This window comes from Pseudorca crassidens, chromosome 6 (genome assembly GCF_039906515.1).
Source record: "Pseudorca crassidens isolate mPseCra1 chromosome 6, mPseCra1.hap1, whole genome shotgun sequence".
In the NCBI taxonomy this organism is placed as follows: domain Eukaryota; kingdom Metazoa; phylum Chordata; class Mammalia; order Artiodactyla; family Delphinidae; genus Pseudorca; species Pseudorca crassidens.
Window position 1 is genome coordinate 134,285,542 of NC_090301.1, and position 27,100 is coordinate 134,312,641.

General features: G+C 38.1%; 1 protein-coding gene across 1 annotated transcript in view; it reads right to left on the minus strand.

Annotated features, from left to right (window-relative positions):
- The window catches only part of PTPN4 (protein tyrosine phosphatase non-receptor type 4), a 186,426-nt gene that overhangs the window by 143,448 nt on the left and 15,878 nt on the right, over positions 1–27,100 (minus strand). The window contains exon 2 of the mRNA XM_067742354.1: positions 8,205–8,359. Within this exon, the coding sequence (XP_067598455.1) occupies positions 8,205–8,342 (138 nt within the window). The 5' untranslated portion in view covers positions 8,343–8,359. The remainder of the gene's footprint in view (positions 1–8,204; positions 8,360–27,100) is intronic.

Consider the following 27,100-nt stretch of genomic DNA (forward strand, 5'->3'; position numbering starts at 1 on the left):
ATATATTTATCAAAATTTTAATGGCTTACAGCTATTTTCTGAAACTTTTTCTCATAATATATGAGGCACTAAATAACTGTTGTCATTAAAGTACATGAACAATGACAACTTAATTTACTGTACTAGTGCCAAGATAAAATATACCTAATTCTCAAAAATGTAATATATTTTAAAATTTATTTATTTATTTATTTATTTCTGGCTGCATTGGGTCTTCGTTGCTGCGGGCAGCGGGTTTTCTCTAGTTGCGGCGAGCAGGGGTTACTCTTCGTTGCGGTGCGCAGGCTTCTCATTGCAGTGGCTTCTCTTGTTGCAGAGTCTGGGGTCTAGGTGCACAGGCTTCAGTAGTTGTGGCACGCGGGCTCAGAAGTTGTGGCACACGGGCTCTAGAGAGCAGGCTCAGCAGTTGTGGCGCACAGGCTTTGCTGCTCCGCGGCATGTGGGATCTTCCCAGACCAGGGCTCGAACCCGTGTTCCCTGCATTGGCAGGCGGATTCTCAACTACTGCGCTACCAGGGAAGTCCTCAAAAATGTAATATTTGACAACTGTTTCCTCTTTACTTTTTTTTTTTAAGTTTTTTTTGACGTGGACCATTTTTAAAGTCTTTATTGAATTTGTTACAATATTGCTTCTGTTTTATGTTTTGGATTTTTTGACCACGAGGCATGTGGGATCTTAGTTCCCCAACCAGGGATCGAACCTGCAGCCCCTGCATTAGAAGGCGAAGTCTTAACCACTGGACCACCAGTGAAGTCCCTCCTCTTTACGCTTTAAGAATAAACTTGCATTTTTACAATTTCCATGTACATGTATTTTTATTCTTATTTATTTTTATTTATTTTTTGGCCATGCTGTGCAGCTTGCAGGATCCTAGTTCCCTGACCAGGGATTGAGCCCGGGCCCTGGGCAGTGATAGCACAGTCCTAACCACTGGACCACCAGGGAATTCCCATGTACATGTATTTTTAATCAATATGCCAGAAACAAACTGGGTTTTGGAAACTGTACATGTACAACAGTACACAGGTAAGAATATCATATATACACATAAAGCAATTAGGAGACTGCTGTTTTGTGAAATTTTAATAATAATATTCTTCCAAGAAAACATTTCTGGAACTAGAGAACAGGTCGACTGGATCACAAGCAATAAAGCAAAGAAGAACCAACCTTTCTAAATGTGTAATGTGAGTCAGACACATAAACAACACTTCAAAATACTCTCATTTAATTCTAAACATCCTATGCAAGACAGGTGTTCTTTCCTAACAAATGAATCTGCAATACAGTAAGGTAGAGCAACTTGCGTATAATCACAGGACCAGTAAATCTTCAAAATAAAAACCTATAAATTCATCACTGGATAACTGCCTAGGAAATTCTTTCAATAGAAGTAAATGTCTTTATCAGTAAAGACTTATGCATGACAAATATATTAAGACCTAAGAACTATACATGCCTGATAAAAACAAAAACAATCAAAGAATAAACCAAGAAATATGGTAACTTTGTGCACAATTATAAATCTCGTTGATACTTTTCTTGTGCTTAACATGATATAGTTTAGGAAAAAAAATTCAAAACAGAGAAAAGATTTAATAACCTATCACATACTACAATCTTGGAATTTTCAAACACTACGACAATTGGCCAATTATCACATCTTTTTGCACTAAGTATGTCCACTTCCATTTTAACATCTGATTTTCCTCAAAACACCTTCGTAAATAGTAAGTTCTCCTTCAGAGTAGATGTTGCAAATCAATCTGAGAGACTTCAAGGTTAATAAACGAGGCAGACTGGACACAAATGTGTGCTTAAGATCCACGACGATGCTGAGAGGGCAGCACTCAGAGCAAGTCTGAGACAGCTCTTCCTGACCAGCTCTCACTCCCCGTCCCTCTGCCAATCATGCAAGAACTAGAGAGTCACTCTCTGAAGAAAATGAGCCAGTGATAATCTGGACTCAGAGACATCAGGTACAGCTGATTAATTTTCACTGAGCTGAAAACAGGGGAAATCCACATGATAAATGGAAGTCTACCTACGGAAGAGCTGAGACCTCCCTAGTCCCCTTCTCTCCCTCAGCTCTAAGAAGTCCCAGTCAGGGCTCCACAAGCTCCAGGCAGATGACTGAAGGATTTCCCTCTAGCGAAAAGACATTCTGAACTAACCAAATATTACTATATAACTACTTTGTTTATTGAAAGGATGATAGAGAGGAAGTATGTGTGTATGGAGGGGAAGGAGAAGTAAAGTCTCATCCTCCAAAGTCAATACATAATACAAACAACAAGAAACAAACCAGACAAAACCAGACATACTGTAAGATGTTTCTTAGAACCATGGTAATAAATATGAGAGAAAAACTAAGCGTGTCAAATGCAGTTACTTCTAAGGGGCAACAGGGTAGGTTTAGGGTTCTGTTAGTTTTTGTTGTGACACTTTACAGAACAATTATTTTAAATTGTGTACATGAATAAACCAATAAATGTAAAAACAAAAAATTTCTTAGGGAATCTGGATGATGTGTAAACGATAGTATTTTTAAAGGAATTAAGAAATCAAATTTAGGGACTTCTCTGGCAGTCCAGTGGTTAAGACCCCACACTTCCACTGCAGGGGGCACAGGTTTGATCCCTGGTCAGGGAACTAAGATCCCGTGTGCCACGCAGTGTGGCCAAAAAAAAAGCTATCAAATGTAAGTAGGGCTAGAAATAATACTTAATAAAATGGTTAAGTGTTGAAAATAACAGGTCCAAACACACCTTCTCACATACACACACACATTACTGGCTCTGCTACCAACTTGGCAAGTAACCTAATGACTCTAAACTTATCTTCTCATGTGAAAAATAAAGACAGGGGAACAATAACTAGGAAAAAATCCCCCAAACCCTATCCTCCTTTACAAATATGACTGTAAAATGATTCCAAGTATGTTCCGTTTAGGTAAATCCATCATCCTTACACTCCTTTTGCCTCCCACTTCAATCAGCAGCCACCTGCTAACCCCAACTCTATAATCCAGTTTGTACTACAGATGTGGTTAACAAGTAGTTTACCAGATGAAACAAGGTGAGGTTCAACCCAAGCTGTAACATAACTACAATATTATTAATTGAATTTCATTTTATTTCAAGGGGGAAAAATCTATGATTTACTGCATCTTACACTAGCAACTGAAGTACTGGTATCATTTTTAAAAATTAGCCGTTAGAGAGCCTAGAAACAAGCCCATGTACCTAGGGTCAATTAATCTACAGCAAAGGAGGCAAGAACATAATACAATGGAGAAAGATAGTCTCTTCAACTGCCTGGTGCTGCCCCAGTGAGTGGTGCTGGGAGCTGGACAGCTACACATAAAACATTAAATTTAGAACATTTCCTGACACCACACACAAAAATAAACTCAAAACACTTTAAAGACCTAAATACCAGACACGACACCATAAAATTTCCAGAAGAGGACATAGGCAAAACACTCGTTGACGTAAATTGTAGCAATATTTTCTTAGCTCAGTCTCCCATGGCAAAAGAAATAAAAGCAAAAATAAACAAATAGGATCTAATTAAGCTTTTGCACAGCAAAGGAAACTATCAACAAAACAAAAAAAAACCTCATGGAATGGGAAAAAGTATTTGCAAATGATACGACTGAAAAGGGGTTAATATCCAAAATATACAAACAGCTCTTTTAACTCAATATCACAATCCAATCAAAAAATGGGCAGAAGACTTGAATAGACATTTTTTCCAAAGAAAACATACACATGACAAATTGGCACATGAAAAGATGCTCAATATCGCTAATTATTAGAGAAACGCAAATCAAAACCACAATGAGGTATCACCTCACAACTGTCAGAATGGCCATCATCAAAAAGCCTACAGGGCTTCCCTGGTGGCGCAGTGGTTGAGAGTCCGCCTGCCAATGCAGGGGACACGGGTTCGTGTCCCGGTCCGGGAAGATCCCACATGCCGCGGAGCAGCTAGGCCCGTGAGCCATGGCCGCTGGGCCTGTGCGTCCGGAGCCTGTGCTCTGCAATGGGAGAGGCCACAGCAGTGAGAGGCCCGCGTACCGCAAAAAAACACACACAAAGAAACAAACAAACAAACAAACAAAAAGCCTACAAATAACAAATGTGGTAGAGGGTGTGAGAAAAAGGAACCCTCATATACTGTTGATGGGAATGTAAATTGGTGAGATCCCTTAAAATACTAAAAATAGAATTGCCATATGATCCAACAATTCCACTCCTCGGTATATATCTGGAAAAAACAAAAACACTAATTCGAAAAGATACATGCACCCCAATGTTCACAGCAGCACTATTTACCAAGACAAGCCAAGACAAAGAAGCCACCAAAGTGCCCATCAACAGATGAATGGATAAAGAGGATGTGGTACATATATACAATGGAATACTACTCAGCCATAAAAAAGAATGAAGTAATGCCATTTGCAGCAACATGGATGGACCTAGGGATTATCATACTAAGTGAAGTAAGTCAGAGAAAGACAAATGCTATATGGTATCACTCATCTGTGCAATCTAAAAAAGTAATATAAATGAATATATATGCAAAACAGAAACAGACTCACAGAATCACTATGCTGCATACCAGAAACAACACAATATTATAAAATCAATTGTACTTCAATAAAAGAAGTTATCAGTTATTCTTTATTGAGTACATAAGAGATACATTACAAAGAACAAAAAGAAAACTGAGGGAAAATGCAATGTGGACAAAAATGAAAGTAAACAAACAAAAATCCTCACTGCACAAGTTTAGTTTTGTCTTTAAATACTGCTACCTATGAAGTGCCTCAGAACTGTGCACTGAATCACATGTGCTGAATAAATGATCATACATTTTGAATATTATTTCAGTTTTTCCAAATATAACTCTATATATGTCAATTTTATACATATACATTCACATATAAAATAAATATATAGGGGCTTCCCTGGTGGCGCAGTGGTTGAGAATCTGCCTGCTAATGCAGGGGACACGGGTTCGAGCCCTGGTCTGGGAAGATACCACATGCCGCGGAGCAACTAGGCCCGTGAGCCACAACTACTGAGCCTGCGCGTCCGGAGCCTGTGCTCCACAATGGGAGAGGCCACAGCAGTGAGAGGCCCGCGTACCGCAAAAAAATAAAAAAATTTTTTTTAAAAAATCATCCCTGTTGGATCTGTGACTCACAGAATCCCTGAGGATAATAAATACGCCACTAAGTTTGGGGGTAATTTCTTATGCAGTCCTAATAACTGGAACAGGTTGGTTCTACAGAACTCTTCCTTATCACACAGCCTACTGCTTGCTATACAGGTGTACCAAAGTAAAAATAAAAACAAAATTTAGGCAAAAAATCCTCATTGGTTGGTGAAATCAATCCTTGTAGTACAGATACTATACATTTAAAAATATTAATGGAAACAAGTTTTTGGTGAACTGATGATGAATTTAGGGCATGAGGGAGACAATTCCATAGGCTGGCTACAGTAAAAAGAATGGCTGTGTAAACAGAACTTGAAGCTGAAGCAACACTTATGGGCTTACCTCACTCCTATGTCCACAACAGAGAAAGAGAAAGAGGAAAAAAACTCATGAAGTTGTATCAACTCCTTTAGTACCGCATTTTCTCTCAGGAAAATATAAAGGAAAAACTCTGATGAGATAAAACACCAGATGGAAAAAAAGCAGGCTTTGGCAACAATGAATATTTGATCTGTGGTACAGAAATCTTTTAGGGAAAGCAATGCCTGCAACAGCTAAGACGTTACAAATCATCCGCCGGTAGTCTCCAAAGGAAACTAAGTGGTTCTCCTTCCTGGTGAACAGAGATGCTGGTGAGCCTAGCAGCTGCCAACAGTGAGGATTTCTGAGACTTAAAGGTATTTAATGGACATGAGAGAATAACTAGCAGAGGTTCAAGCTCCCCTACTAGTTTGCAGCCTATCATGAACCACTGCACAGGCTGTAAGCTACATAACTAGGGAACCATTCATGTAGATCAAAATAATCAGCATCTGTAATAAAAATGCAAAGCAGCTCAGACACTCTGAATGATTCCAGCCCTGACACTCAGAGGAATAGACATACTTACAATGCAGGGGACACAGGTTCGATCCCTGGTCGGGGAACTAAGATCCCACATGCCACAGGGCAACTAAGCCTGTGCACCTCAACTACTGAGCTCTCACACCTCAACTGGAGGGCCCGCATGCCACAAACTACAGAGCCCAGGCACTCTGGAACCTGCGCGCCATAACTACAGAGGCACGTGGGCCACAACTAGAGAAGAGAAAACCCTCATGCCACAATTAGAGAGAAGCCCACACGCCACAATAAAAGATCCCACGTGGGGGCTTCCCTGGTGGCGCAGTGGTTGAGAGTCCGCCTCCCACATGCCGCGGAGCGGCTGGGCCCGTGAGCCATGGCCGCTGGGCCTGCGTGTCTGGAGCCTGTGCTCCGCAACGGGAGAGGCCACAACAGTGAGAGGCCCGTGTACCGCAAAAAAAAAAAAAGATCCCACATGCCCCAACAAAGATCCCGTGTGCCAGCAACTAAGACCTGACGCAGTCAAAAATAAATTAAATAAATAATAAATCTTTTAAAAAATCAATAAACATATCAATATAATATATATTAAAAGATCTAAATATAAACCAAAATAAAATAAATATGTCTTCCTATAAGAGTAATTAAACAGCACATTGATTTCCACACTGAAAAATACAATACTATCATCAACTGAAGTGCCCAATAGGAAAATTATGCTAGATGGGAAATACAGCATAAACATAATGTGTGGTGAGAACATTTAAGATTTATTCTCTTAGCAACTTTCAAGTGTAGAACACAGTACTGTCGCCATTAGTCACCATGCTGTACATTAGCTCCCAGAACTTATTCATCTTGTAACTGGAAGTTTGTCCCCTTTGACCAACATCTCCCCATTTCCCCCATCCCTCGGCCCCTGCCAACCACCATTCTGAGTTCAGCTTTTCTAGATTCCACATATGAGTGAAATCATACTGTATTTGTCTTTCTCTGTCTGACTTATTTCACTTAGCATGATGCCAAGGTCCACCCATGTTGTCACAAAAGGCAGGATTTCAGAAGATCAATATTTTAGATTACTTCAAGATTTCAAAGTCTAGAAATACCTGTGTAACATAGCAGGAAACAAATGAAGGTGTTATCCTGGAGATGTGGAAATGAGGAATGAGGAATTCCAGTTTCAATATGGACTATATATTAGATACTGTTATATTCATAATATTAAATTTTGGTGTGTGATAATGATATAGCTGTAATTTATGAGATCCTGAGGCTGCTGAAACACAGGTGAAGTGCACCACCTACTTTCAGAAGGGTCAGAAAACACACACAGAAAAAAAGGAAGATAAAGGAAATGAGCAAAATGTTAACAACAGGTCAATCTAGGAAAAGGGTAGGTGGGTATTCATGACACTAGTCTCTCCCCTTTCTGTAGGTGTGGAATCATCTAAATAAAAAAGAGGAATGCCTTTGCATATATCAAGACATGTTCACAGCAACATTACTGATAAGAGCCCAGGGTGGAAACGATCCAAATATACACAAACGATAAACTGGACAAATAAATGGAGATAAATAAATGGATAAGTAAACTGTGGTGTACTCATACAAGAGAGTACTACACAGCAATGAAAATGAACCAACTACTGCTAACACACCACACAGGTGAAACTCACAATGTTGAGCAAATAAAGCTGGACACAGGTAGGATGAACAAACATTTGTTGAATAAATGTTTCAGATAAGGCTCAGATAAGATCAGGGCTGCTATTTATCTTTGTTTAGTAAAAATTTTCTTCACAGACAGTAGAATAAGATCACAATGGGAATGTATAAATTATTTATGAGAACAAGATTCCTTTCCCGCACCCTCAAGCACATTTATAAAAACCACCTACATACTATTGACCTGCTCCACTAATAATGTGCTGCTGGTTTGTCAACCCCTTAAAAGACCTTGAATTAGAATGTGTATTTGATAGTTACAAAAACCAAACTAACAAGACCTTCCTCTTTGAAGAAGGCTTTTCAAACTGTACTATGATTAAACAATTTTAGTTTTAAAATTTAATCTAAATTCAGATTTATAACCAGATTATTAAAATTAAAAAAGACATAAAATACTTACATTAACTTTGAAAGCCTGTACAGTGTTATCCAGAAGAAGGATGTTGCAAACCACCTCTGTATGCAGTCTATCTCGGGCCAACTCTGATGCTCGTACATTGTAGGTTCTGCCAGCAGGCAATCGGAAACGTGAGGTCATTACTGTCCACACAAGGTCTAAGTTGAAAAAAAAAATTAACTAAATAAAGGGGCAGCTGAAGATACAAATTATTTATATAAAAAGGTACAAAGTTATTACATATTTTTCAATTAACCTTAGCTAAAAAGCAGTTACAAGTTTTGAAACACCTGGATAGGAATTTTAAGTATAAAAGAAGACACCATATATAGTTCATCATGTAAACTAAAATTACAATTGCCTGGAAGAGGAGTTTTGTTTTGAACTGTCCATTAAGAAGACAATACACAAATTGCGGAGCTGGCCATATTCCAATTCAAAATATATAAATTTAGGAGCAGCCAAAAAGGAGGAAGGAAAATATGCTACCTCAGGAAGCCGGGCATTACTCATTGATGCAAGCATTAAAAAGACACTGGAGGATGGCAACAGGAGGGAAGGTTATTCCCCTCTCAAGGGCCTTTCCTTTTATTCAAGCTTAAGATTTGGGGGAAAGACGGGAGTTTATTAGTTGGGTTTTTTTTTTTAATATAACAATACCCTTTCATTTTAACTATCCTCAAATGAAAACTAATTCTAATAGAACTATTCTTAGGAAAACAAAAACAAAATAGAAAACTTAAGACTACAGATCTTTGTTTCTCAATTTTTTAACCTAAGAGGGAACAAAGACTGCCTATTAAAAAAAAAAACAGGTATCACATCATTTTCAGCAACAATTGACATTAAAAGACAATGAAGATGTAACTTTGAAGTTCTGAAAGAAAATTATTTGAAACAGAATTATGTTCCCCCCAAATCAGCATTCATGTGAAAGAATAAAGTTACAGACATTTTCAGACATTCAAAAATTCGAAGTTTAAAATCCATAAAACTTCCCTCTAAAAGACAACTGGGGGACTCTCTTGGTGGCGCAGTGGTTAAGACTCCGTGCTCTCAATGCAGGTGGCCTTGGTTCGATCCCTGGTCCAGGAACTAGATCCCACATGCATGCCGCAACTAAGAGTTCGCGTGCCACAACCAAGGAGCCCGCCTGCCACAACCAAGGAGCCAGCCCGCCGCAACAAAGATCCGCCGCGACCAAGATCCACCGCAACCAAATAAATAAATAAATATTTTTTAAAATATAAAAATAATAAAACACAACTGGATAAAGGAAACAAACTACACTACAAACACAACTATATAGAATTTTAAAATATAAGTAAGCAATAAGTACTAAGAAATTTAATAAGTAAAAATTAATAATAAAAAGAAATAGCAATTCAAATACATGGTATTCAGTAACTGCAGTTGACATCGTACTGTTAACATCAAAAGGATTCAAGCTAAAAGTAAATGTCAATGTTACATACGTATAAAAATTGTATAGAGGGGGCTTCCCTGGTGGCGCAGTGCTTGGGAGTCCGCCTGTCGATGCAGGGGACACGGGTTCGTGCCCCGGTCCGGGAAGATCCCACATGCCACAGAGCGGCTGGGCCCGTGAGCCATGGCCGCTGAGCCTGCGCGTCCGGAGCCTGTGCTCCACAATGGGAGAGGCCACAACAGTGAGAGGCCCGCGTACCTCCCCCAAAAAACAAAATTGTATAGAGGAAAATAGCTTTGGCATGTTGACAGAGAGAGGCTAGCCAAGTGAAATTCACCAATTAAAAGACAGTGATTGGCAGTTTCCAGTTTCACATGTAAACAGCTCAGGAAGTCCCCACTCCATCATAACAAGTAAAAAAAAGCAGAACAGACTGGAAAATCAGCAACCATTCTTGGATCCATAAGAGAGGACACAGGGCAAACTGCTGTCCCAAAGACTGGAGAGACAGGTGAACACAAAGAGTCACAGCTTATGGGAGTAGAGACTTCAAACCTCTACTTGAAACTGCCACAGAAACCAGTACATGAGTAGGAAAGCCTGAATCCAACTGATGATTTGCTGGAAGCTCAATGTGGATAATTCCCAGAGTTTTTTAAAAACTCCAGGGGGCCAGTCATAGCAGGCCTCACACAATATTGTGAGATTGACCTCCAGGAGCTCCGTCAGATTCCCACAGTAAATATCAGAGAAAATTACCCGAACTTCCCACAAGGGGTGGGATGGTGGAGGTGGGGGACACAAGACCATTATGAAATACAGTTGACCCTTGAACAACACAGGTTTGAACTGCAAGGGTCCACTTATACGTGGATTCTTTTCAATAAATACAGTACTGCATGATTCACAGTTGGTTGAATCCATGGATAAAGAGGACTGATTATGAGACTGAGCATTGGTGGATTTTGCTATCTGCAGTAGGTCTTGGAACCAATCCCCCATGGATCCCGTGGGACGACTCTACATGATTTTTCAACTCTGTGCAGGGTCAGCACCCTGAACCCCCAGGTTGTTCAAGGGTCAACTGTACACCAGAGCACTCTGTTCTTCTTAACAAGGGCTGTTCTTAGGAGAAAACTAGTTAACCAAAACCTAACTGACCTGGGGCAAGGAAAATACTCAATTCCAGCTGACTCTAGCCTTCTAGAGGGAGAAGGGAAATACCCAAGTCCAGCCAACACTAGCCATCCTGTCCCCCTATAAGGGGAGAGAAAAAACTGAGAAATACTTTTGTAGTTCACAGCCCAGAGGCCTACGCTCACTAAAATACTGAAACCTAACCACAAGACTACAGAGTGCTTCCTTTCCCCCCCATTACTAAAGGCCTATTTACTGAACTTCCTCTTACCAATATATATAATGTCTGCCTATTGAGAAAATTTTATAAGGTATACTAAAAGGGGAAAAAAAACACAATGTGAAGAAACAAGGCAAGCATCAGAACCAGACAGGAAGGTGTGCTGGAATGACCACACAGGGAATTTAAAACAACTATGATTAATAATATGCTAAGGGCTTCCCTGGTGGCACAGTGGTTGAGAGTCCGCCTGCCAATGCAGGGGACACGGGTTCATGCCCCGGTCCGGGAAGATCCCACATGCCGCGGAGCGGCTGGGTCCGTGAGCCATGGCCGCTGAGCCTGCGCGTCCGGAGCCTGTGCTCCACAATGGGCGAGGCCACAGCAGTGAGAGGCCCGCGTACCGCAAAAAATAATAATAATAATAATAATAATATGCTAAAGGCTATAACAGGCAGAATGCAAGAATAGATAGGCAATGCAAGCAAAGAGAAGAAAATCCTAAGAAAGAACTAAAAAGGAACATTACAGGTAAAAAGCACTGCAACACATATGAAAAATGCCTTTTATAATAATGGACTTATTAGTAGACAGACTATGAGCTAGAGGATGTATCAATAAAATCCCCAAAAGCAAAAAGAACAAAGACTGAAAAAAACAAAACAGAATACCCAAGGACTGTGGGACAAATACAAATGATGTAACATACATGTAAGAAGAATGTAAATTGGTGCAGCCACCAGTAGATATATTGGGCATAGATATATGCCCAGGAGTGGGACTGCTGGATCATATGGTAGTTCTATTTTTAGTTCTTTAAGGGACCTCCACACTGTTCTCCATAGTGGCTGCACCAATTTACATTCCCACCAACAGCAAGAGAGAAAGAAACACGAACAAAACCCCACAAGAACCAAATCCAAGACCAAAAACCCTATACTTAGCCATATCCTTTAAAACTACAGAAAATCAAAGATAAAGAAGACAGAGGAAAAAACACCTTAGCTATAGAGGAGCAAATGTAAGAAGTACATCTGACTTCTTAACCAAGCAAGAAAGAAGAGAGTGGGGTGAGATACTTAAAATGCTGAGGAAAAAACCCCTCAACCTACAATTCTGTACCCTGCAACATTATCTTTCAAAAGAGAAAAACGAATACTTTCTCCAACAAAAGTTTAAAAATAGAGGGAATCTGTTGCCAGTGGACCTTTGCAAGATATGTTAAAAGATAAAAAGAAAATAATATAGATCAGAACTCAGACTTTAGAGATAAAAAGAAAATAATATAGATCAGAACTCAGACTTAACCAAGTGAAAGCCCTTAAAACGAAGACTGGTCCTGAAGTGAAAGGAATTCTGCTGCAGGCTTTAAAGACATTATCTGTCATGCAGCAAGAGGGCCCGTGACAGGGCCATGTGGCAAGGAAGCACAGGGCCTCTGTGGGCTGACAGTCAACAAGGGACTGAAGACCTCAACTTCCCAAGCTGCCACAGTCCAGTCGACACCTAGCTTGCAACTTTGTCAGCTCCAACCAAGCTGTGCTCATACATCTAACCCACAAAAACTGGGAGAAAATAAATGTGTGTTGTCTTAAGCTGTAAATTAACTTTAAAAGAATGGAGAAATCTGCATTGCTCAGCCCAATTACAGAAATGCACTATCTGTTCTAAATATTTAATACTCTCAAATATGGATTGTCACAAGATGTTGGTATCCTATTATTTACCATAAAACCTCTTTAATTTAGACCCTGCTGAGAGCTTTAAATAATTTTATTTGATTATTTGGTTTGATGTTAACCTCCAACCACTGAGGAAAAACTAAATTCATCAAATAGTAATCTTTAAGTTCTTTAAAATTTTATTTATCTACAGTTGATTTATAATAATGTATTAGTTTCAGGTGTACAGCTTCAGATTCTTTTCCACTATAGGTTATTTCAAGATACTGAATATAGTTCCCTGTGCTATACAGTAAATCCTTGTTGTTTATCTATCCTATATATATTAGTTTGTATCTGCTAATCTCAAACTCCTAATTTATTCCTCCCCCACCTTCCCCTTTGGTAACCATAAGTTAGTTTTCTATGAATGTGAGGCTGTTTCTATTTTGTAAATAAGTTGATTTGTATTATTTTTTAGACTCCAAATAAGAGTGATATATTATTTGTGTTTCTCTGACTTACTTCACTTTGTATGATAATCTCTAGGTCCATCCATGTTGCTACAAACGGCAATATTTCATTCTTTTTTATGGCTGAGTAATATTCCATTGTGTATATATATATACCACTTCTTCATCCATTCATCTGTCAATGGACACTTAGGTTGCTTCCATGTCTTGGCTATTGTAAATAGTGCTGCTATGAACACTAGGGTGCATATATCTTTTCAAATTACAGTTTTCTCTAGATATATGCCCAGAAGTGTGACTGCTGGATCATAGGGTAATTCTATTTTTAGTTTTTTAAGGGACCTCCATACTGTTCTCCATAGTGGCTGCACCAATTTACATTCCCACCAACAGTGTAAGAGGGTTCCCTTTTCTCCACACCCTCGCCAGCGTTTAAGTAATTTTTAAATTTTAAAAAAATTTCTTGAAAAAAAAAAAAAACTTAGAAGAATAAACTGAGTTTTACACTCATGTATGTGAAAAATATATTTTCCATTAAAAAACACTAAGAATAATTTCTAAGTAGATTACCAGTATATTCATTCATATATTCATCCAGCCATTCAACAAAAATTTGTTGTCTGTGCCAGGCACTGATCTAAGTACAGCTGGGATGAAAAAGAGGATGACCAAAAACAAACCCCCAAAACTGGGGGAGTGGGATGTTCACAAAGGGTTTTGAGAAGCTCCAACAGATGCCTGGGAATCCAGAAGGCCATCAGCATGTGAGAACTATGCACATGCCCAGGAAAGAGCTGAAAAAGCCCTAATCTCTCACTTTTTGATAACCTTGAAGCTCTGCAAAAACAAGATGTGAAGGCTAAAGCAGGGCTGTAAAAGCCTTGAAAGCCACGTCACCAAAGGTTGGAAAACTTAGTCGTTCAAGGTATGTAAGAAAATCTGTCCATTCATTAGCTGACTACTAAGTTAACTGAGCAAAAACAGTGCAGCAACACAATGACATACAGATTTTATAAAATTAGTTCAGGAAGGCCACTAAACAAACTAAATAATCAAAGCAACAGTAAATAAACAAACAGTAACAAAAACAAAAAGAGCACCAATAAAAGACCAGGGAGGAAGGAATCCGATTTCTAGAGTTGATAAAACATTATTTTAAAAGTACAGAATTCAACATGCAAAATTCCAAAAATGTAAACACAAAACAAAGAAAAAAGCACGATAGAATGACCTACATACAGGAGAGAAAGAGAAAAAAAAAAGGGAGTTCAATAGAAACTGTCCCTGAGGAAGCTCATACAATGAACTTACTCAACAAAAATCAAGGGTTATAAATATGTTAAATAAAATAAACCGCAACTACAGAACAAAAAGAAAGCTGAAAACAGTATCACGCCAAATGGAGAATATAAATAAAAACACAGAAATTACTTTTTAAACAAGCAATTCAGAATTCTGTAATTAAAAAGTAAAATAACTGAAATTTAAAATAGAAGGGCTTAAAATAACTGAAATTTAAAATAGAAGGGCTTAACAGATTTGAGCTAATATAATAAAGAGTTAGCAAACTTGAAGATAAATCAATTGAAGGATTTCCCTACTGGTCCAGTGGCTAATGCTCTGTGCTCCCAAGGCAGGGGGCCCAGGTTCAATCCCTGATCAGGGAACTAGACCCCACATGCCACAACTAAAAGTTTGCATGCCACAACTAAAAGAGCCTGCATGCCACAACTAAGGATCCCGCATGTCACAACGGAAGATCCCACACGCTGCAACTAAAATATCCCGCATGCTGCAACGAAGATCCCACATGCAGCAACGAAGATTCTGAGTGCCTCAACTAAGACCTGGCACAGACAAATAAACAAATAAATAAATAAATATTTTTTAAAAAAAAATTTTTAAAAGATAAGTCAATTGAGAATATACAGTTTGAGGAACAGAAAGAACAAAGAATGAGGAAAAATGAGAACAGCCTGAGACCTGAAAGACACCATCAAGCATATCAACATATTCATAATGGAAGTTTCAGAAAGTCAACAGAAAAGGGGGCAGAGAAAATATTTGAAGAAATAATGGCATATAAGTCCCCAAATTTGACTTTTAATAAAATCAAATAACTTCCAAAAAGATAAACTCACAGAGATCTGCATCTAGACACATAGTAGTCAAACTGTTAGAAATCAAAGAAAAAGAAAATCTTGAAAGCAGCAAGGGAAGAGTGACTCATCACCTACAAGTGATCCTCAATTATATTAATAGACAATATCTAATTAGGAAACATGAAGGTCAGAAGGCAGAGGATGACACATCCAAATTACTAACTGAAAATGACTATCAAGAAGACTTTAATATCCTGCAGAACAATACTTAAAATAAAGGAGAACATAAGATAGTCCAAGATAAACAAAAAGAATTTGTCACTAGCAGATCTATATTAGAAAAAAATTAAAGATGAAATGAAAGTATATTAGATAGTAACTAAAATCCATAAGAAAAAATAAAGACTACCAGTAAGGGTAACTACATGGCTAAATATAAACAACAGTATAAATTTATTTTGTATTTGTAACTCTTTTTTAATCTATGGAACTTAAAAGACAACTGCATAAAGCAATATTTATAGCGCTGTGTTGACAGGCTTATACTGTATAAAGATGTAATTTGTAAAGGAGGCAGGAATGTACAGTGGAGAAAGGACAGCCTCTTCAATAAGTGGTGCTGGGAAAACTGGACAGGTACATGTAAAAGTATGAGATTAGATCACTCCCTACACACCATACACAAAAATAAGCTCAAAATGGATTAAAGACCTAAATGTAAGGCCAGAAACTATCAAACTCTTAGAGGAAAACATAGGCAGAACACTCTATGACATAAATCACAGCAAGATCCTTTTGGACCCACCTCCGAGAGAAATGGAAATAAAAACAAAAATAAACAAATGGGACCTAATGAAACTTCAAAGCTTTTGCACAGCAAAGGAAACCATAAACAAGACCAAAAGACAACCCTCAGAATGGGAGAAAATATTTGCAAATGAAGCAACTGACAAAGGATTAATCTCCAAAATTTACAAGCAGCTCATGCAGCTTAATAACAAAAAAACAAACGACCCAATCCAAAAATGGGCAGAAGACCTAAATAGACATTTCTCCAAAGAAGATATACAGACTGCCAACAAACACATGAAAGAATGCTCAACATCATTAATCATTAGGGAAATGCAAATCAAAACTACAATGAGATATCATCTCACACCAGTCAGAATGGCCATCATCAAAAAATCTAGAAACAATAAATGCTGGACAGGGTGTGGAGAAAAGGGAACACTCTTGCACTGCTGGTGGGAATGTGAATTGGTACAGCCACTATGGAGGACAGTATGGAGGTTCCTTAAAAAACTACAAATAGAACTACCATATGACCCAGCAATCCCACTACTGGGCATATACCCTGAGAAAACCATAATTCAAAGAGTCATGTACCAAAATGTTCATTGCAGCTCTATTTACAATAGCCAGGAGATGGAAACAACCTAAGTGCCCATCATCGGATGAATGGATAAAGAAGATGTGGCACATATATACAATGGAATATTACTCAGCCATAAAAAGAAACGAAATTGAGCTATTTGAAATGAGGTGGATAGACCTAGAGTCTGTCATACAGAGTGAAGTAAGTCAGAAAGACAAAGACAAATACCGTATGCTAACACATATATATGGAATTTAAGAAAAAAATGTCATGAAGAACCTAGGGGTAAGACAGGAATAAAGACACAGACCTACTAGAGAACAAACTTGAGGATATGGGGAGGGGGAAGGGTGAGCTGTGACAAAGCAAGAGAGAGGCATGGACATATATACACTACCAAACGTAAGGTAGATAGCTAGTGGGAAGCAGCCGCATAGCACAAGGAGATCAGCTTGGTGCTGTGTGGCCGCCTGGAGGGATGGGATAGAGAGGGTGGGAGGGAGGGAGGCGCGAGAGGGAAGAGATATGGGAACATATGTATATGTATAACTGATTCACTTTGTTATAAAGCAGAAACTAACACACCATTGTAAAGCAATTATACCCCAATAAAGACGTTAAAAAAAAAAGATGTAATTTGTATGACAACAGTACAAAAGAAGGAGAAGGAAAAGTGAACCATATAGGAGCAGTTTCTATGTGATGTTGAAATTAAACTTGTATTATCCCCAACTATATGGTTATAAGTAAACCCCCAGAGAAACAACAGTTGACACTTAACAACATGGGCCTGAACCGTGCAGGTCCACTTATATGTGAATATGTTTCAACAAATATACAGCTGGCTCTCCATATCCACAGATGTGGAACCCCAACTGTAAAGGACTTGAACATCCATGGATTTCAGCATCTGCAGAAGCTCCTGGAACAAATCTCCCACAGATACAGAGGAACAACTATTCTAAGAAATAAACTCAAAATAAAGTAAAAATAAACAACAGAATTAAAATGACAGGCTAGAACATATCTAGTTAAAATAAAAGAAGGCTAAGACGGAGGAATAGAGAAAAATGGAACAAAAGACATAAGAAAACTAGCAAAACGGCACTATCTTATCAATAACAACATTAAATATAAATGGACTGAAAACTCAAAACACACAGATCAGCAGAATAGATCCTTTTTTAAACCCTGCTCCATTTACTTGCTCTCCACAAAAGACACATTTCAGATTCAAAGACACAAACAAATTGAATGTAAAAGAATGTAAAAAGGTATACTACAAGAATAGTAACAACAGAGAGCTAGAATAACTATTAAAATCGGTCTGGTTGGAACTAAGACACAAATTCAGCAAAGTTGGAGAATACAAACTTAACTCAAAAATTTAGGTGGATTTCCATACACTAGCAATTAATGATCCAAAAAGGAATGTAAGAAAATAAATTCACTTACAATAAAACCAAAAATAATAAAATACTTAGAAATGAATTTGACTAAGGAGGCAAAAGATTTATATAGTGAAAACTACAAAACACTGAGGCATAGAAATTAAAGAAGATACAGATGAAAAAACATCCTGTGGGAGGAGATAGCAAAGTACCACGACTCTTGAGTGCTGAGCATAACTCCCTCACGTGAACGCATCAAAAACACACCTGCATGTGGATCAATTCCCACTAAAAGCAAATAAGACTGGCAAAAAGACTCTTCTACAACAAGGCTGTAAAGAAAGATTCACGTGGACTTGTGTAGGAAGGGAGGAGAAGCAATCAGGTTAGGACCCACAACCCTAGGAGGGGACACAGAAGAGAGAGATTATAGGCTTGGAGATCTTCCCTGAGGAGTGAGCTATTTGAACCACACATTGGGCACTCCGACCCTGGGGTCCAACACCACTTAGCTGGTGTGAAAACCAGTAGGACTTACAGGAGGTCTGTAAGAAATCGAGACTCCATTTGTGAAGAGCACACACACGCTTACTAACTCCTGGGAACAAGGTGGAGGGAGAAGACTGAAACCACCCAGGGGTCCGGAAAGTTTCTCTTGACCAGCCCAGGCCATGCCCCAACCCACACCAAGTACCCGCTCCAGCCCCTCCAGCTCCAGCAGTAGTGTGAGGGCTGCCATTGCTAAAGGCAGTGCACAGCCGGCAGGGGACAGAGTGGCTTGCACAAGACACTGCATCTGAATAGGGAGGGAGCGGCCACTGCTGCTACTAACAGAGACATCAGATGGGGAACTGTCTTGAGCTCTGACTGGCACACTGGGACCACCCTGGCACAGCCCTGGCCTGCACCAGCCCCTCTTGCTCCAGGGCTGTTCCCCTCTGGGGCGAACGTGCCACTGCTGAGAGGGGAGAGAGCTCACACTGAAAGGGAACAGAACCACCTTGCACCCAAACTTCAGGGCTCCTGCTCCAGCATGTCGGGAGCTGACCCCGTGCCAAACAGGGCGGTGACAACCACTGAGCACAGAAGCTCTGGCTCAAACCTGGCTCTAGCTCCAGCACCCCCATCTCCAGCCCCACCTCCTTCCAAGGTGACAGCTGCGAGTCCACCCTGAGGTGTGACCCATGCTCACTTCAGATCCAGCTCTCCTACCAAAGCCACTGTCTGCGGGCTGTATAGGGACACTCCCACACAAGTCTACTCCTTCAAGACTGTGACAGATAATGTGTTTCACCTGATTTCATAGACAGAGAAAGTTAACCAAAATGAGAAGACAGAGAAATCTGTTTCAAATGAAAGAACAAGAAAAAAAAAAAAAGCCCTGTAAAAAAACCTAATGAAAGAGAAATAACTTACCAGATAAAGAGTTCAAAGCATTCATAGTAAAAATGCTGCCTGAAAAGAACAGATGAAGACAGTAAGAAATTTTACAAGGAACTAGAAAATATAAAGAATCAGAGCTGAAGAATATAATAAATGAAATGAAAAACACACTAGAGGAATTAACAGCAGACTGGGTGATACAGAAGAATGCATAAGCATTCTGAAAGATAGAATAATGGAAATCACCCAATCAGAATAGCAAAAACAAAAACAATCTTTTAAAAAATGAGGGCAGTTTAAGGGACCTCTAAAATAACATCAAGCATATACTATTCACATTATAGAGGTCTCAAAGGAGAAGAGAGAAAAAAGGGTTGAAAAATATTTGATGAAATTATGGTTGAAAAATTCCTGAACCTGAAGAAGGAAACAGATATCCAGGTACAGGAAGCACAGAGTCCCAAACGAGATAAACACAGAGACCCATACCAAGACATATCATAGTAAAATGGCAAAAGTTAAAGATAAAGAGAGAATTCTAAAGGCAGCAAGAAAAAGCAGAGTCACATACAAGGGAACCCCCATAAAGTTATAAGCTGATTTTTCTGCAGAAATTTTGCAGGTCAGAGGGAGTAGCATGATATATTTAAAGTGCAGAAAGGGGAAAACCTACAACTTAGGATACTCTACTCAGCCAGATTATCATTTATAATTGAAGAAGAGATAAAGAATTTCTCAGACAAGCAAAAACTAAAAGAACTCATCAATACTAAACTGACCCTAAAAGAAGTGGTAAAGGACCTTCTCTAAGTAGAAAAGAAAAGGCTACAACAAGAAGAATTTATATGAAAGGAGAAACCCCACTAGAAAAGCCAAATATTTAGTAAAGGTTGTGGATCAAGCACTTAAATAAGCTAGTATGAAAATTCAAAGACAAAAATTATAAAATCAACCATAACTACAATGAACCATTCAGGGATAAACACAAAGATGTAAAATATGACATCAAAAAACAAAAATGTGGGGAAAGGGAGTAAAAAATGTAGATCTTCTAGAATGTGTTTGAATTTAAATGGCTATCAGTTTAAAACAAGCAGATATAGTTATAGGTCAACATATATGAACCCCATGGTAAACATAATTCAAAAACTTACGATAGATACAGAAAAACAGAGTGAAAGGAACACAAGTATACCACTAAATAAAATCATTGAATCACAAGGGAAGAAACTAAAAGAAGAACAGAGAATAACTACAAGAACAAGCAGAAAACAAGTAAAAAAAATGTCAATAAGTACTTATTGATCAATAATCACTTTAAATGTCAAAGGAATAAAGCTCCAATCAAGGGCTTCCCTGGTTGCACAGTGGTGAAGAATCTGCCTGCCAATGCAGGAGACATGGGTTCGAGCCCTGGTCCAGGAAGATCCCACATGCTGCAGATCAACGAAGCCCATGCACCACAACTACTGAGCCTGCGCTCTAGAGCCCGCGAGCCATAACTACTGAGCCCACGTGCCACAACTACTGAAGCCCACGCACCTAGAGCCCGTGCTCCGCAATGAGAAGCCACTGCAATGAGAAGCCCACACACTGCAACGAAGAGTAGCCCCCGCTAGCGGCAACTAGAGGAAGCCCGCGCTCAGCAACGAAGACCCAACATAGCCAAAAATAAATAAATAAATAGCTCCAATCAAAAGACATGAGGTGGCTGATTAGATTAAAATGACCCATCTATATGCTGCTTACAAGAGACTCACTTCAGAGCTAACGACTGAAAGTGAGGGGATGGAAAAAGGTATTCCAAGCAAACGGAAATGAAAAGAAAGCTGGCGAAACTAGACTTTAAAACAGTCTATAACAAAAGATGAAGAAGGGCATTACATAACGATAAAGAAATCAACGCAGGAGAATATAACATTCATTAACATATATGCACGGACATAGGAGCACCTAAATGTATAAAGCAAATATTAACAGACATAAAGGGAGAAATTGACAATAAGACAATAACAGTAGGGGACTTTAACACCCAACTTGCATCAATGGACAGATCATCCAGACAGAAAATTAGTAAAGAAACAGTGGTCTTAAATGACACATTAGACCAGTTGGACTTAATAGATATCTATAGGACATTGCGTCTGAAAACAGCAGAATATACATTATTTTCAAGTGCACATGGAACATTCTCCAGGATAGAGCACATGCTAGGCCACAAAACAAGTCTCAACAAATTTAAGAGGACAGAAATTATAGCATGCATTTTTTCTGACCAAAACGGTATGAAACTACAAACCAATCACAGGGCAGGAAAATGGGAAAACATAAACACGTGGACACTAAACACATGCTACTAAAAAACCACTAGGTCAATGAAGAAGTGAAAGAGGAAACCAGAAAATATTTGGAGACAAATGAAAATAAAAACACAACTTTCGAAAATCTATGGGACACAGCAAAAGCAGTTCTAAGAAGGAAGTTTAGAGTGATACAGGCCTACCTCAGGAAACAAAACAAAAAATCTCAAATAAACAACCTAACTTACCATTTAAAGGAATCAGAAAAACAACAAAGTTGAAAGACAACAGAAGGAAGGAAATAATAAAGATCACAGGAAATAAATGGAGACCAAAACAAAAAACAATAGAAAACATCAATGAAACCAAAAGCTGAATTTTTGAAAAGATAAACAAAATTGATAAGCCTTTAGCCAGGCTCATCAAGAAAAGAGAGCCTAAATAAGAAATGAAAGAGGAAAAATTACAACTGATCTCACAGAGATACAAAAAAAACCATAAGAAAATACTACATTTACATGCCAACAAATTGGACAACCTAGAAGAAATGGATAAATTTCTAGAAACATACAATCTTCCAAGACTGAACCAATCCAAACATACCAATCACTAGTAGTGAAACTGAATTAGTAATTTTAACACTCCCAGCAAACAAAAGTCCAGGACTGAATGGCTTCACAGAGGAATTCTACCAAACATATAAGAACAGCTAACAACTAACCATCTCAAAATATTCCAAAAAACTGAAGTAGAGGGAATACTCCCTCCAAAATTCATTCCATGAGGATACCATTACCCTGATAACAAATCCAAACAAAGACACTACAAAAAAAGAAAATTACAGGTCAATATCTCTGGTGAATACAGATGCAAAAATCCTTAACAAAATATTAGCAAACCGAAATCAACAATACATAGAAAGGATCACACACCATGATCAAGTAGGACTCATTCCAGGGATGCAAGGATGGTTCAATATCTACAAATTAATCAATGTAATACACCACATTAACAAAAGGAAGGGGAAAAAAATCACATCATCTCAACAGACACAGAAAGAGCATATGACAAAATTCAACATCCATTCATGATAAAAACTAATCTAAGTTGGTATAGAGGGAACATACCTCAACATAATAAAGGCTATTTATGACAAACCCACCACTAATATACTCAGTGATGAGGGATATGGGATTAAGAGATATCAACTACTGCATGTAAAGATAAGCAACAAGGATATACTGTATAGCACAGAGAATTATACTCATTATCTTGTAATAACCTATAATGGAGTACAATCTGCAATATACCAAATCACTATTATGCTGTACGCCTTGAAACTAACACAATATTGTAAACCAGTTATACTTCAAATAAAACTTTTTTTAAAAAAATTAAAATTTACATATATTTGCTATCTCTGTCCACTATTAGAACCTAGAAGCAATAGTCCAATAACACTGAACGTACATAACGCCCTATATACTACTACACACTAAAAGAAACCAGGACTTCTTGGGAGAAAAGGCTGATTCCAGAGCTGGGGCAGAGAAGATACAAGGTCAGGCTAAATCTCTTGTGCTGGTAAGTAAAGAAGTCCTAAAAATCTGATGGGAAGAAATAAAAAAACATGAGAGGCAGTTAAAAGGGGCTCCCACCAGTTAAATGAGACAACTTAAGTTTTAAGGTAAATAGTAACAAGAATAGATAATACTCTGAATAAAACAAAAATCCAGAGGTCTAAACTGATACTAATTTAAGTCAGGGAAGGGAAAACTCTTCTTTGTAGAATAATGTCAAATGATAAATGTAGAATAACACAAATAGAAAATTGCCATTTTACAACTACCATAACTGATTTAGGCAAGAATCATCAATGACTGATAAAATCACTGGGTGAAATTTTATTGAGGAACAAGATACACACATAGTCTCAAAGTATTTTTCCACTGATTACTTACAAAGGGTGAAAGGTATCCCTACAATGGAGAAATCTGTCAAATCCCACCTTAACCAAACGATCATATCTAACCTCACCAAAACTACCGTAATAGGCACCATGACGTTACACACTGAGAGCACAACTCCTATGCAATATTCCTGCCAAAAATGTTTAACCTGAATCTGATTATGAAAAAAATAAATTAAAGCAATCAGACAAATCCAAATTGAGGGACACTCTACAAAACAACTGGCCTGGATTCTTCAAAAATGTGAGGGGCATGAGGAAAAAGGGAGAAGAAAGAGATTAGAAGAAGGCTGGGGAAGCAGTGTAGATTAAAAGAGACGTAACAATGCAAGGCAACGTGTAGTCGTTGATCCAATCATGAATCAGAAAAAAAAAGTCATATCTATATCTGTATCTATATCTATGGGACTTGGACAACTGGAGAAATTTGAACACAGAATGTATTTCAGATTATAGTACAATGTCAATGTACTATAATATAGTGTCAATGTTAAATTCCCTGAGTGTGATCATGTGGTTATACAGGAGAATGTGTTTATTTCTAGAAGATGCATGTTTGCACGCTGAAGCATTTAGAGGTAAAGTGTTATGATCATGATGTCTGCAACCTTCAAACAGTTCAGAAATTTTTAATATATAAACACAGAGAGAGATAAAGCAAAGTAGCAAAACGTTGGCAATTGGTGAATCTATATGAAGAGTACATAGGTGTTCAATATACTATTCTTGCTACTTTTCTGTAAGCTTGAAATTTTTCAAAATAAAAAGTTGTGAGGAAAGAGTAAAAAGAAAGTCCTTTCAAATTCTGTTTTCACACTTAAAAGAAGCAGATAAAAACAAAACCTTTGTTATCCAAAATTATGAAGCAATTAACCACTCACAAAAAGTTTTCAGGATAACTGACAATCCCTTACCATTATCGTTTTGTATGGGATGTTCTCCAATGAACCATATGCTTTGCTACAATCTTAATTTCTTATATGGATGTAACTACAAATTAAAATGTTGGTATTGTAAGTACTGGACTGCATAACTTAGCTTATTGCTATAACACTTATTCAGTGAAGGCTCCTTCAGCCCTCTGAACTAAACTTGGCAATATAACACTGAATAGGCCAGATTCTCTTAGGACAGTACTGTTAAAACTATGAGCTATAGGGACTTCCCTGGTGGTCCAGTGGGTAAGACTCCGTGCTCCCAATGCAGGGGGCCTGGGTTCGATCCCTGGTCAGGGAACTAGATCCTGCACACATACGCAACTAAAAGCCCACATGCCGCAACTAAGATCCCACATGCTGGAACTAAGACCCAGTGCAGCCTAAATAAATAAATAAATAAATAAATACTATGAGCTAGAACACTGTTACCCTGTAGAAGGGGAAAAAAAGAAATCAAATGTAGCAATAGTTTTGATCTAAAATTTCTCTCTATATATTTAATATACCAAACACATTTGCATAGTAGTTATTATACAATAACTTAAACAAGAAGCTTCTTATTTAACAAATGGTATAGTACAGCAAAAAAATATCTCAGTTAATCATGCACAAACCAATCACCTGAGACATGAGCACTGGACATGCACACTGATTCGCTGATATACAGGCAGCATTTTCCAAATGTCCTCTGATACCCTTTATTCAACTGCTACTGACCTCTAAGAATGCTGAATTACCATGCCAAAATAAATACCATATTCACTGTGAACTATAAACACAGGACTAATCTGAACTATTTCTTGCATCAAATTTATTTACCTGAGGCTTTTCCTTTTCTGTTACTTAATATTTTACATTTCATTATTTCCTATTTATACATTATAGCATTGAAAGTACTGTGTGTTTGTGAGAGTGCGTGAGTGAGAGAGAGAGAGAGAGAGAGAGAGAGAGACCTAACCCGCTAAGGCCTCTAAAGAGTTCCCTAATCCTGGGCCCTCAATACACCTGTTTACTCATGTAAACATGTCAGCAGCTCCTAGTTACTAGACACAACACTAGATGCTAGAGATATAAATATATATACATCTAGCTCTCTGCCCTCAATGAGCTCACAGTCTAGTTGGGAAAGAGACTTTAAATAACTCAGTGAAACAGTATACTAAAAAAAGATATAAAACAAACTGTCCTAGTGAGTCAAAGAACTACTGTCTCTCCTGTCTGTAGCTCGTTGCCTAAGTACTAGAAACAACTTCAGCAGCCGCTAGTTCTTTCCATCTTCACTTTCTAAATTTCTGATCTAGTCTCTTCTATAGGAGACTCCAAAAATAAAGTCAATCCTTCAAAAGTACCAACAGCCAATGCAAATTGCTTTCTTCTTGTCTAAAAAGGGCCAGCCGTGTAGTATATGTGGTATCATCTTTTGGGCTTTGGTGTTCCCCTCTTATTCAGCAAAAACTATTTTCTTACTAGTTAGGGGTTTAGCGTAGAGCATTTTTAGACGGAAAGGAAAGAAAAAAATAAAGGAAGAAAGGAAGGAAAGAAAGAAAGGAAGGAAGGAAGGAAGGAAGGAAGGAAGGAAGGAAGGAGGAAGGAAGGAAGAAAAGAAAGAGAGAGAGAGAGAGAAAGAAAGAAAGAAAGAAAGAAATGGAGAAAGAAAGCTGGCCTCTAGAGTTTCTACCCTTCCTTTAGAAAGCAACTGTTTCACATAAGCAGAATTTTCTTTGTAACTGAACACAAACAATAGAGTTTATAGCATCTAACTGTAATGAAATGTTTCAAACTATAATTTGAAACTCATTGGCTATGAAATCAAATTAGTGGATCAAACACCTATGTTTTTTAACAAAATAGAATAGTGTAAAAGACAAGCTATCAAGAGCATGATATAAAAGATACCTCTTAATTGGGGTAAAGCGTAAACAGTGGGAAAGCTACTGACTTTACATCTCCTCATAATACCATCCAATCCTACTTATTGCCTCATGTTCTCATGGATCCTTTTTTTGGTTGTAAAGAACTGATTATCAGTCTTTCACAAATAAAGTTAGATTAAAAGAGAAGGCACTCTGCAAAGGGGCCAAGACTATAAAAATACAAACTATTAGTACACATGGGAATACTGCGTAATAGGTAAGACTGTGGGCTCAGAAATCAGACTGCTTTAAGGTTCAAATCCCTACTACCTATATGACCTTGGACAGCTGCTGAGCCGCTCTGTGCCTCAGTTACCTCATCTATAAAATGAGTTGCTATGAGGTGAAATGAGATAATACATGAGAGGCCTTTAGCACAGCACCTGACACTTAAAAGTATCTAATAACTGTTAGCCATATTATCATCATCATTACTGCCTCTAAATAGTCAAAACTGACTTTAGGAAAAAATTTGGAACTGCGCATTATGCTTTTATTAAAATATTCTAGTTACACCAGAATTAAAACAGAGTATTATTAAAAGCCTCAGAAACCAGAGAAATCTAAGAAACAACAGTAATCCAGTTAGATGGAAAACAATTCATCAGAGG